Source organism: Callospermophilus lateralis, chromosome 2 (genome assembly GCF_048772815.1).
Source record: "Callospermophilus lateralis isolate mCalLat2 chromosome 2, mCalLat2.hap1, whole genome shotgun sequence".
Classification (NCBI taxonomy): Eukaryota; Metazoa; Chordata; class Mammalia; order Rodentia; family Sciuridae; genus Callospermophilus; species Callospermophilus lateralis.
In genome coordinates, this window is record NC_135306.1 from 21,239,417 (window position 1) to 21,251,444 (window position 12,028).

General features: G+C 34.3%; 1 protein-coding gene across 6 annotated transcripts in view; it reads left to right on the plus strand.

Moving 5' to 3' along the window:
* Positions 1-12,028, plus strand: part of Ptbp3 (polypyrimidine tract binding protein 3) — a 96,181-nt gene that overhangs the window by 48,600 nt on the left and 35,553 nt on the right. For all 6 annotated transcript variants that reach the window (XM_076845679.2, XM_076845676.2, XM_076845674.2 and 3 more), the window contains 2 exons: positions 946-1,092; positions 10,290-10,454. In XM_076845679.2, coding sequence (XP_076701794.1) covers positions 946-1,092; positions 10,290-10,454 — 312 coding nt within the window. The remainder of the gene's footprint in view (positions 1-945; positions 1,093-10,289; positions 10,455-12,028) is intronic.

Here is a 12,028-nt window from a genome sequence, read left to right on the forward strand (position 1 = left end):
AGTGTAACATAGGTGTTGATTGAGAACATATTTGTAAAGTAAGTACAACCTAATTTTGGACACCACCACTTGAAAAAGATGCTTTCCAATATTTCTTTCCTGTAAAATCTCAGACTGATCACCTACCAGGAATTCTACCTAAAATGTGAGGAGACTTAAAGATCATATTGGGCAGTACTTCAAATTTTAGATGAGGAAATCTAAGGTTTAGAGGTGTTAATAACCTGTAAGTTATCGAAATTGTCATAGTTAGAATAGGTTCCCTTTCTACCAAGTCTTGACAACTCTCATTCTTGCTATTATATCAGATAAGTTGGTTTCTAGTTGGCAAAGTAAGAAATAATAACTATTGAAAAATGAATGCTCAGTTTAATTTTATTTGTGCTGTTGTTTCACAACCACCACCAAAAGAAAAGGAAAGAAAAAAAAAACACAAGAATTTAAATAGTTAGTACAATGCTCTCTCCTTCCTTTTTTCCTCTAAAAGGCATTTGAGACTTAAAAAAAAAAATTCCTATTGCCTCATGAAATTTCAGTATCTTGATGTAGAATATAGCCCATTAGCCCCAAAGTTTTCACAGAAAACTATTAAATCACAGTCTCTGAAAACATCCATTTATAATGTTGATTTATATATCTATTTTAGCCTTTTTAATTGTTTTTAAATTTTAGAAGAAGCAAAAATTATAGGAAGATAAAACACATGAAATTATTTAATCAACTGACAGTTTCTCAAGTCCAAACCTTTCTCAAACCCAACTTTTCCAATATATTTCTACTTACCATCCATGATATACTTTGAAACAAAAGATTTTTCATCTTTTTGAGGAAATATTATTTCTGTTGAGAATGCATGAGTTTTAGAGTGACTTAGACTGATAAAATAGTGAACTGTCTTATTAAAAAAGATGAGCTTTCCCCCTTACCTTCTTATACTTGTTGCAGGCTTTCTTAGAAATGGCTTCTGAGGAAGCTGCAGTTACTATGGTGAATTATTACACTCCTGTTACTCCTCAACTTCGAAGCCAGCCAGTTTATATCCAGTATTCCAATCACAGAGAACTTAAGACTGACAATCTGCCTAATCAAGCTGTAAGTATTTAAGACATCTTTAAAAATAGGAGTAAAAATATATGATATCATAACTTAAAATTAATTTTCTATTGTTATGAACCTCTTAACATTTCAAATCTGAAAGGAATTTTAGAAGTCATTCATTTTAATTCCTCCTTTTTACAGAATTTATAGCAAAGGATTTGAGAAGTTGAGTGTGATGCTTATATTGTAATGTTGAGTAACTTATATAAGATGTTAATGAGAATGTGTTTAGAATTAAGTGATTTTTGACTCCTTAAGATGAATGTGGAATATAGTCTATCAATGTTTATTACCTTACTTTTCTATTTTTATTTTAATGTACTTCATATTCAGTCTTTTTGTGTCCTTCCAGGTTAATTTTTAAATAGTTAAAAGTAGTAATTTGAAGTTACTTAAAGATAGGAAAATTTTATCTACAAAGCAAGTAGTTTTTAAGTGGGTTTTTATTATGTAAAGAGCATATTTGGCCTCTATATTCTTGCTCTATACAAAGAACTTAAAAGTCTTTGATTCTGTGATGAAAGGCATTACAATGCAAACTGTATTTAAATTTATTGAGTTTTAGTTTTCCACATTGATCACAATGGGCATTTCCTACACATAGTCCTTGTTTTAAGACATAGGGCATATAATATAATATAATATAAACTAGAATAAGTGCAGTATTTAATTTTTCTTTCTTTCTTTTTGTACTGGGAATTGAACCTAGTGGTGGTTTACCACTGAGCTACATTCTACGTCCTTTTACTTTGAGACAGGTTTCCCCAAGTTTCTGAGGCTGATCTTGAAATTGAGATCCTCCTAGCTCAGCCTCTGGAGTACCTGGGATTACAGATGGGTTCTACCGCATCTGGCAGCATTTGATATTTTAAAATAGAATAGATTTTATTTAATTTATTTTACCTCCCACACGTATGATGGGGTTTGAACCTGGGGCCTTGCCTTTGCATGATCTTTATCACTGAGCTGTATCCCCAGGGCTTAGAATTGATTTTGTAAAATGAAAAAATTGCCTTTATAAATTACAGTTACAATATGTACACATGGTAAAACACTCAATCTAGAAAAGTTAAAGAAAAAAAATCACCTAGTTGCCCAGAGATAACTAATAAGTAGTAGACCTAATATTTTAGTATGTGCCCTTCCATTTTCTGGTATCTGTGTTATCTACTTTTTACAAATGGAATTCTGATATTTAGAAACCTTTTATTTTTTTTCTCTATATGTTATGCACATGGTTTCATAACCACAAATCGGAGATACTTCATAAGTTTTCAACGATTGCCTATTATTCCTCTATATTTAGGAATATAGGAAAGCCATCGTATATCCAATTACTTTTTCTTAGGCATTGAAGTTGTTTCCTATTTAATGCTTTTACAAATAGTACTCCATATTTTAGCACACTTCCAACATTATCTTATAAGATTATATTTTATATTTCAATATGTTGCATGAATGCTTGCTGTAAAGATTATGTATATGCCAATTTAGGGTGCTCTTGATAATGTATAAGCAAGTGGTTTTCCTGCTTATCTTTGTTAATATGATAGGCGAGAAATTATAACTTATTGTTTTACTTTTATTTGATCATTTTTTATATTTTTTTAGTTGCAGATGGACACAATACTTTTATTCTATTTATTTATTTATTTTTATATAGTGCTGCCCAGTGCCCCTACGTGCGAGGGAAGCACTCTCCCGCTGAGCCATAATCCCAGTTCTAATCATTTTTTTCAAAATATTTTTTTAATTTGTTTTAATTAGTTACACATGATAGTACAATGATCTTGACATGTCATACATTTGAATCAGATAGGGTATAATTTCTCATTTTTCTGAGTGTACAGGTTGCAGAATCACATTGGCCATGCAGCCACGTATATACATACAGAGATAATAATGACTATTTTATTCTGCTGTCCTTCCTTTCCCCCCTTCCTCTCCCCTCCCCTCCCCTCCCCTCACTCCTGATCATTTTTAATATATTTATTTATAGTGATTTCTATTTATGCCATTTCCTCCCATTTAAAATTTGTTTTTAAATATCGGGCTGGGATTGTGGCTCCATGGTAGAGTGCTTGCCTAACATGTATGAGGCACTGGGTTTGATCTCAGTACCACATATAAATAAATAAATATCCATCAATGACTGATAAAAAATATTAAGAAAATATATATACCTAATGCCAAATTATTCAGCCATTTTTAAATGTGAACTTTAGTGGCATTAAGCATGTTCACATTATTGTATAACCCACTACCACCACTGATCTTCAGAACATATTCATCATCTAAAACATCCATTAAATAATAACTTCCCACTTATTCTTCCCATCAGCCTCTGTCTACGATTCTACTTTCTGTTCCTCTAAATGTTTTTGCTTATGTGTTTTAAAAATATTTTTTATATGTATAGTAAAAACTCTTGTCAAGATTGTCATGATGCAGTCTGACTTTAGTACCATGCTCAGAAAAACCTAGCACACCAAGATTTAAACAAACAAGCAATATGCTAATATTTTCATGTTTTGGTTCCTTTTATTTTGATGTTTAAATCTTTGTTCTATTAGGAAGTTTTTTGATGTGGGGAATAAGGGCAACATTGTTGTTGTTATTGTTTTTAACTTTTTTAGTTGTAGATGGACAGAATACCTTTATTTTGTTGCTTATTTTTATGTGGTGCTGAGGATTGAACCCAGTGCCTCATGCATGCTAGGCAGGCACTCTGCCACTGAGCTACAGTCCCAGCCCCATACATTGTTATTTTAATAACCCACTTCTTATTCTCTGATGTGAAACTTATTCTTTATCATATTCTAGTTTTTCTATCGATATGCTATGCATATACATATATACAGACAGACAGACACCCTCATTAGACATGTCTGCATTCTGCTTGCATGCTTGGTCTATCCTCGTGTGTGCTGCTCACATGGCATGTACTCCATCTCTAACTGGACTAACTTCCATTCTATTCCATTCCTGCTTCAGCACATACTATAACTTAGTATATTATAGGATAATATACCCTCTCTTCAGAAATTAACATCAATATTTTTGATTTCTCCAGATATATCACAGAATTATTTGGTAATACCTGCTCCTTAAAAAACACAATTGGAATAGGATAGATTTTGTAGATTAATTTGGGAATAACTAACACATTTCTATTTCTCTGTGATCCTTTAGAGGAAGAAGTTACATTGTTTTCTTTTACGTCTTTCAGTAAAGTTTTTTAAGTTTTCCTTTATATAAGTCTTACAGTTTTCCCATTAATGTGTTTCCTGAATATGTTATAAATTATAAAGTATAAATTCAAGTATAAATCTTGAAGAAGAAAAAATAGTTTAGTAAAACTTTTTAATGATTAAATTATTCCAATGGGAAACAGAAATACCAGTTGCTTGGCAACCAGAGCCACCCAAATGACCTCCTTTATTCTTAGATAGCTTTGATTTCTTCCTAATACCCTTTCCATTTTATTACTTTTGTGCAATCTTTGTGCATTAATGTTTGATAAAATGTAATTGAGATTTCTTTTATTTAAAGTCCAACACCAAACTGAAGTCAAAGTAGATGGTACCTGTTTATATATATAAAATGTACCATATTTCATTTTATTCTGACAGTCCCAGGAAGTTAATAGATTAGTGTTTCTTTCATTATTGTTCTCTGAACTGCACATATCTGCACGTGACTTCTTTTCTAGCTCATGGACATAACTTGGTAGTCAGGTGAATATCAAATATTTGGGGTCCCTTATTTAAAAGACATTTAAAAAATTTTAAAAAATATTCAGATCATATCCTGAAGCATAACATTTGAGAGGTGATTATGTTAATGGCAGTCGTCGTAGATAGTTTATATATTTTTTTTTTTCAATCACATGGGTAGAAGTATAAATCTTCAGAGATGACTTTAGGAAAATTTGCCCTTAAAATGTTCCCTAAAAAATTATTAAGCCAAACACTTGACTGTGTACATTTACTATATGTTAATTTCATCTTCTTTTTTTAAAAAATATTTATTTTTTAGTTTTAGGTGGACACAATATTTTATTTTTATGTGGTGTGAGGATCGAACTCAGCACCCCACACATGCCAGGCGAGTACGCTACCGCTTGAGCCACATCCCCAGCCCTAATTGATTCTAGAAATGTGCTTTTCACATTATCTAGGCTTCTTTATATTTTATGTGAAATATATGTTCGTGTTCTGACAATAAATCTTTTTTGCTTTTCCAATTTTACTGTTTCCTTTTTAGTAGTTAGTATAATTGTTCCAGAGAATTTGTTTCCCAGATATTTAAAAATCATTTCCCATTAGCTTGGGGTAGTAATCTTAAGAGCTTGGGAGGCAGAGGTAGGACGATTACAAGTTCCAGGTCTGTAGAGGCAACTTAGTGAAACTCTGTCTCAATATAAAATTTAAAAAGGGCTGGGAATGTATTTCAATGGCAGAGTGCTTTCCTATCATGTGGGGCTCTGAGTTCAATTGTCAGTACTGAAAAGAAAAAAGTAATCATTTTAATCTAAGAGGAATAGGGACAGTTATTATACTTAAAAACCTCCCTAGGATGCTATCTTTTCCCAGAGATCCTTTAGAACTGTGATGTCCAACATGGCAACTAGTAGCTATATGTGACTAAATTTAAAAATTCAGTTTCTCAGTTGTAATAGCTACATTTCATATGCTCACTAGCCTCTTGTGACTAGTTGCTATCATAGGGCAGCATAGAAATCACATTTCTACAGTCCCAGGAGTCTGTTGGATAGCACTGTTTTTATGTCTTCCAAACCTCTGCTTAACTTTTTTCTTTTGCAGAGTTGGGGATTGAACCCAGGACCTTGTGCGTTCTAGGCAAGCACTCTGCATATCTTTTCGAGTGTGTGGAATAGAGTTATAACAACTAATTTCATTGCTTTGACTCCTAATTCTAATCCCTGTGTCAGTTCTGGGTCTTTTAATTGATTGATTCATTTCCCTCTGCCATCGTGTGTCAATCATCTTTTTGTCACTTTACCACATAACTGACCAGAACAACTGAGAGAAGGAAAAGTTTGTATTTTGACTTATGGTTTCAGAGATTTGGTCCGTGGTCGACCACTCCATTGTTCTGGGTTAGAGGTAAGTCAGAATATCTTGGCAGAAGGATGTGGTAGGAAGCTGCTCGGCTCATGTCAGCCAGGAAGAAGAGAGAGGTTAGGGCACAGAGGACAAAATATAAACTCAAAAGGCATGTCCTCAGTGACCTGTTTCCTCCAGCCATACCCTAATTGCCCATAGTTAACCTAGTATGGTAGTCCTTCTAAATTATTAATCTATCAAATAGATTAACCCACTGATTAGTTTTCAGCTTTCATAATTGAATCATTTTACCTCTGAACATTCCTGCGTTGTCTCACACATCAGCATTTGGAGGACACCTCATATATAAACCATAAAGACATCACTAACTGTGGATTCAACATGGAAGTCTGAGTCAGTTTTTAGTTGTTAAAAGCAGTACCACCCTTGCTTTTCAATAAAATCTTACTGGGGAGAACCGTGTAAAATAGATGAGATAAACTGCCATGTTTAAATTGAAGTGAGATTGAGGTGACCAATATCCCATTACAATTAATTGTCTGCCTAAAAGCATGGTTTTAAGAATTAATGATACAAAATATTCAAATAATTATTCATGGGCTGGGGATGTGGCTCAAGAGGTAGCGCACTCGCCTGGCATGCGTGCGGCCCATGTTCGATCCTCAGCACCACATACAAAACAAAGATGTTGTGTCCGCCAATAACTAAAAAATAAATATTAAACTTCTCTCTCTCTCCCTCCCTCCCTCTCTCACTCTCTGTTTAAAAAAAATAGTAATAATAATAAATAAATAATTATTCATACCTTCTCAAAGATGCTGCTGCTTTGGAAACTGAACATTTAGCACTTTGATACCTAAAAATCTGTGTGTGGTATAAAAAATGTTTGTATGCAAGTAATTTCAAAAGGGATAGTGCTCACTTCCACAGCATGTTTTTTAAAAGGGGCAAAAAGAATATATACAAGTATAAAAGTGAAATTTGTTTAAATGTTAAGCGTATAGAAAATGAAAGACTTCCGATTTTCAGACAGGTATTTGTTACTTAAAGCAAAATGGTGAAAACTCAAATATCTCACATGGTATAACAAATAGTAAACAGTAACTAAAAATTAGAATCATGAAAAGAAAACAAGAAATGTCATGTCCTTGACATTGTTGAAAATTACATGCAGTTTAATTTCTAGAATGTCTCTCAGTTTGAATTTATGATTTACATACAAAAAAGTATCGTGTTGTTTAAAATTGCAACTGACTGTGATATGTAAAAATTAAAGTGACATTAAAGTGGTAGAATTTTTTATTTTATCATTCAGATATCATCACCTTAAGAAATGATAAGTATGGAGCAAAGGATTCATTAAATGCATTCATTTAATTTTAGTAATCACTAACCATGCTTTTTTCCTTTAATTTTCCCTCCTTTGTCCTACTTTTTTTGGTGGGAGGGTACTGAGGATTGAACTTGGGGGCCATTGACCACTGAGTCACATCCCCAGCCCCATTGTATGTATGTATGTATGTATGTATGTATGTATGTATGTGTATATATAGGGTGTTTTCTTTTGGTATTATATTTAGAGACAGGATTTCACTGAGTTGCTTAGTGCCTTGCTTTTGTTGAGGCTGGCTTTGAACTTGCGATCCTCCTGCCTCAGCCTCCTGAGCAGCTGGGATTATAGGCACCATCGCATCCAGCCTACTGCATTTTTTGAATAATTTAATAAATTAAATTTTGAAGGAGTCAAATTTTAAAAAGTTTTATTTTAAAATTAAAAAAGTCAAATTTAAAAAAGGACTTTCAGGGGCTGGGGTTGTGGCTCAGTGGTAGAGCACTCGCCTAGCAAGCGCGAGGTACTAGCTTCAATCCTCAGCACCACATATATGTAAAATAAAGATATTGTGTCCACCTAAAGCTAAAAAATAAACATTAAAAAAAATAAAAAAGGACTTTCATGCCCTTGATACTGTTGAAAATTATGGGCAATTTATTTTCTAGAATGTCCCTCAATTTGAGTTTGTCTGATGTTTCTTCATGTTTTGATTCAGGGTAAGTATCTTTTATAGGTACGCCACAGAAGAAATACTCTTTTCTTCTTATTGTGTAATTTCAGGTAGCATACATTTTTAATTTGTTTCTTTACTGATCGTGTGCTCCTCTGTCTCTTGATTAGGCTGGTATTTGACAGGCTTCTCTGCCGTCAAGTTATTATAGTTGCCCGTTAGTACTCAGGGGAGTTGTTTCCAGGACCCCTCCCAATACCAGAATTCAAGGATGTTCAAGTTATTTACTTCCACACATACTTCCATATTCTTGAAATCACCTAGAGATTGCTATATCTTTTACAATATAAGTGCTATGTAAATAGTTGTAACATTGTACTATTCAAGGAATAGTGACAAGGAAAGCCTGTTTATGTTCAATACAGATGCAGGTTTTTTCTATGAATTTTTCAATTCATAGTTGGACACAGAACCCACAGACACAGAAGACCAACTGTACTTAAAAAGAGGGAGTAATAGGGTTGGAGGTGTAGCTCAGTAGTAGAGCACCTGCCTAACATGTACAAGGTCCTGGATTCCATTCTCAGCACTGTTAAAAAAAAAAAAAAAAAAAAAAAAAAAAAAAAAAAAAAAGCGGGGGGAGGGGATAGGACTTTATGGGCAGGTTTTTTTATTTTTAATATTTTTTGTTGTTGTAGATGGATACAATACGTTTTTATTTATTTATTTTTATATGGTGCTGAGTTTTGAACCCAGTGCCTCACACATGCCAGGCAAATGCTCTACCACTGAGCCACAACCCCAACCCCTATGGGCAGGTATTTTAAGACATTGTAAACATACTGTTCATTACTCAATTTTTACCATGAACTTCGGAGTTCCTGTTTTGTTTCATGGGTTATTTTTTGTATTATTATTACTATTTTAATCCACAAAATGTCTCACATTTGATCAGTAGGAACCCCTTCATGTTGGCCTCTATATCCTTTTTTGACAAATCTCTACCATTCTTTCAATATTTCTTATATTCTGGCAAAAACAACAAGAAAAATGCCATGAAAACAAAAACATTTCACATTTATCTTGTGCTTTTCCTGCCCCAGCTCTGGAATTAGCAGCTATTTTTTTAGATTCCCTTGTTTCTTTTTAATGGAGAATGATTTTTAGCAACTTGCTGGGCTGTCCTTCCATTAAATGACCTTTTTTTCTTAATATATATTTTTTAGTTTTAGGTGGATACAGTATCTTTATTTTTATGTGGTGCTGGGAATCGAACCCAGTGCCTCATGCATGCTAGGCGAATGCACTACCGCTTGAGCCACATCCCCAGCCCTGAATGACTTTTTTAGCCTCTTCTAGGCTCTTGACTTTTCATACCAGCTCACCCACTTCCCCTGGACCTCCTCTTTACCTGCTTAGGCTGTCTTCATATCTTGACTACCTATACTATATGGATCCCTCTCAACTCTCCTTGGGCTCTGATGGTCTTGGCCAGGTACCCCTTCCTCTGTATGCCTTCTTTACTCTTCTTATGTTTCTCAGGTTCTGATCTTCAACATTGAACCATTCCCCACACAGATCCTTCCTTACTTTATCTTTGGGCTAAGATTCCCCTTACAAGGCCTCTCTGCCATATGGATGCTTTGCTCACCTTGCTTAGGCTCTGATGCTTCATGTCAGGATGCCTACCTATATGAATGGCCCACTCTGGGCCACCACACCCCTTTTTGTCCTTGTTTACACTTATTTTATGCCACCCAGATGCTTGAATTATTTGAGAATAGAAAGGAATAGAGTGAAGAAGAGGGACTTGAGTGATTATTACATGATCTTTGCTCTTTTCTTCCTCATTGTCTTTTAAAAATTAGGAAATACAAATTGTATCAAGTAAACTTAAGCAATATTAAGTACTGTATCAATGTGATAAGATAGGTCTTTGTTGGATTTTTGACTGATTCAGAACTTAGGCTATATGCATCTAGAAAAAGTGGGGGGGTGATTTAACCATCTTACTTCATATTGTTTTCTATCAGCTGGCTTTTAAGATTCATTTAAATGCTTTTAATAATAAAAAGCCTGATTTTGGATTGTTCTCTAGAGAGCCCAAGCTGCATTGCAGGCTGTCAGTGCTGTGCAGTCAGGTAACCTGGCCCTTCCTGGAGCTCCTTCCAATGAAGGCACAGTCCTACCTGGACAGAGCCCTGTGCTCCGAATAATAATTGAAAACCTCTTTTATCCTGTTACTCTGGAAGTTCTTCATCAGGTAAGAAGGAGTATTCTTACAGAAAACATACTCAAATGTGATGTCTGAAACTTTTGATATTCATTAAATCTGTGTTCTTCAGATTGTTATTTTGGGTTGATATTTTTGTTTCAGTAATGAGAAAAATCATCCTATTTCATAAAAGAAGTTTGATCAAGCTGGGTACCACAGTGTAGTACACTGAGGCAGGAAGATACCAAGTTCAAAGCCAACCTCAGTAACTTAGGGAGATCCTATCTCAAAATAAAAAGGTCCTGGGGAATGTAGCTCAATGATTAAGTGTCTCTGGATTCAATTCCCAGTATCAAAAAAAGAAGAAAAGAAAAAGAGGTTATTTTAACTAGAGATAATTTTTTATAGCCTCCTGTTTCTAACTTGAATACTTGATTTTTAAAAGGTGGGTAAGGGGCTGAATGCAGTGGTGCACACCTGTAATCCCAGTAACTCTAAAGGCTGGACAGGAAGATCGTGAGTTCAAAGCCAGCCTCAGCAAAAGCAAGACGCTTAACAGCTCAGTGAAACCCTGTCTCTAAATAAAATACAAAATAGGGCTGGGGATGTGGCTCAGTAGTTGAGTGCCCATGAGTTCAATTCCTAGTACCCCCCTCAACCCCCAAGAAAAAAAGGTAGATAAGAGGGACTGGGACAGAGCTCAGTGATACAGCATGTGCTTAACATGATGCATGAAACCCTTGGTTCAGTCCCCAGCACATAAACAAACAAATAAATCCCACCACTAAAATACAAATGGTAGGCAAGAAATTCAGTTTTGTAAATAGGTACATGAGAAAATGAACAAAACAATAGAATCCTCTAGAAAGCCCAAGTAGTGGTTGTATAGAATACAACTAACTTATTTCTATTGAACTCTTCGTACATTTGAATAGTCATTTAAAAAATTCTGAAGGGAGGCTAAGTAATAAATCTTCACATGTAATATGGATATATCATACTTATCATGTAAATGCTGACTGATACCAAATGTAACCTTTATATATCCAAATTGTCTTGATAAAAGGCATTCCACCAAATCATGACTAATAATATTTAGAATTTAAGAACAGGAAGGTCACCTATGTACATAATTTTATAATGAATAAAACTGAAATTCAGATACTTGGGTAATTAAAAATCCAGTTAAGCCAGGTATGCTGGCTCTTGCCTGTAATCCCAGCAGCTCTGGAGGCTGAGGCAGGAGGATCTTACATTCAAAGCCAGCTTCAGCAAAAGCTAGGCATTAAGCAATTCAGTGAGACACTGTCTCAAAATACAAAATAGGGCTGAGGATGTGGCTCAGTGATACAGCGCCCCTGAGTTCAATCCCTGGTACCAAAAAAAAAAAAATCCAATTAAAACTCCAGTCCAGTGTTTTATTTATATATAGAGTTCAATGTTTGTTTTTTAATGTTTGTTATATCTTTAATATTCCATATATACATATCCTCAAAATGTAAGTTATTTGATAAATCTTTGTACACAGATATTTGACATCTAGCTTCAGAATTTGAGTATTTATCCCTTTTAGCTAACTATTGATTACATTTCATTATACTTATCAACCTATACATTAAAAT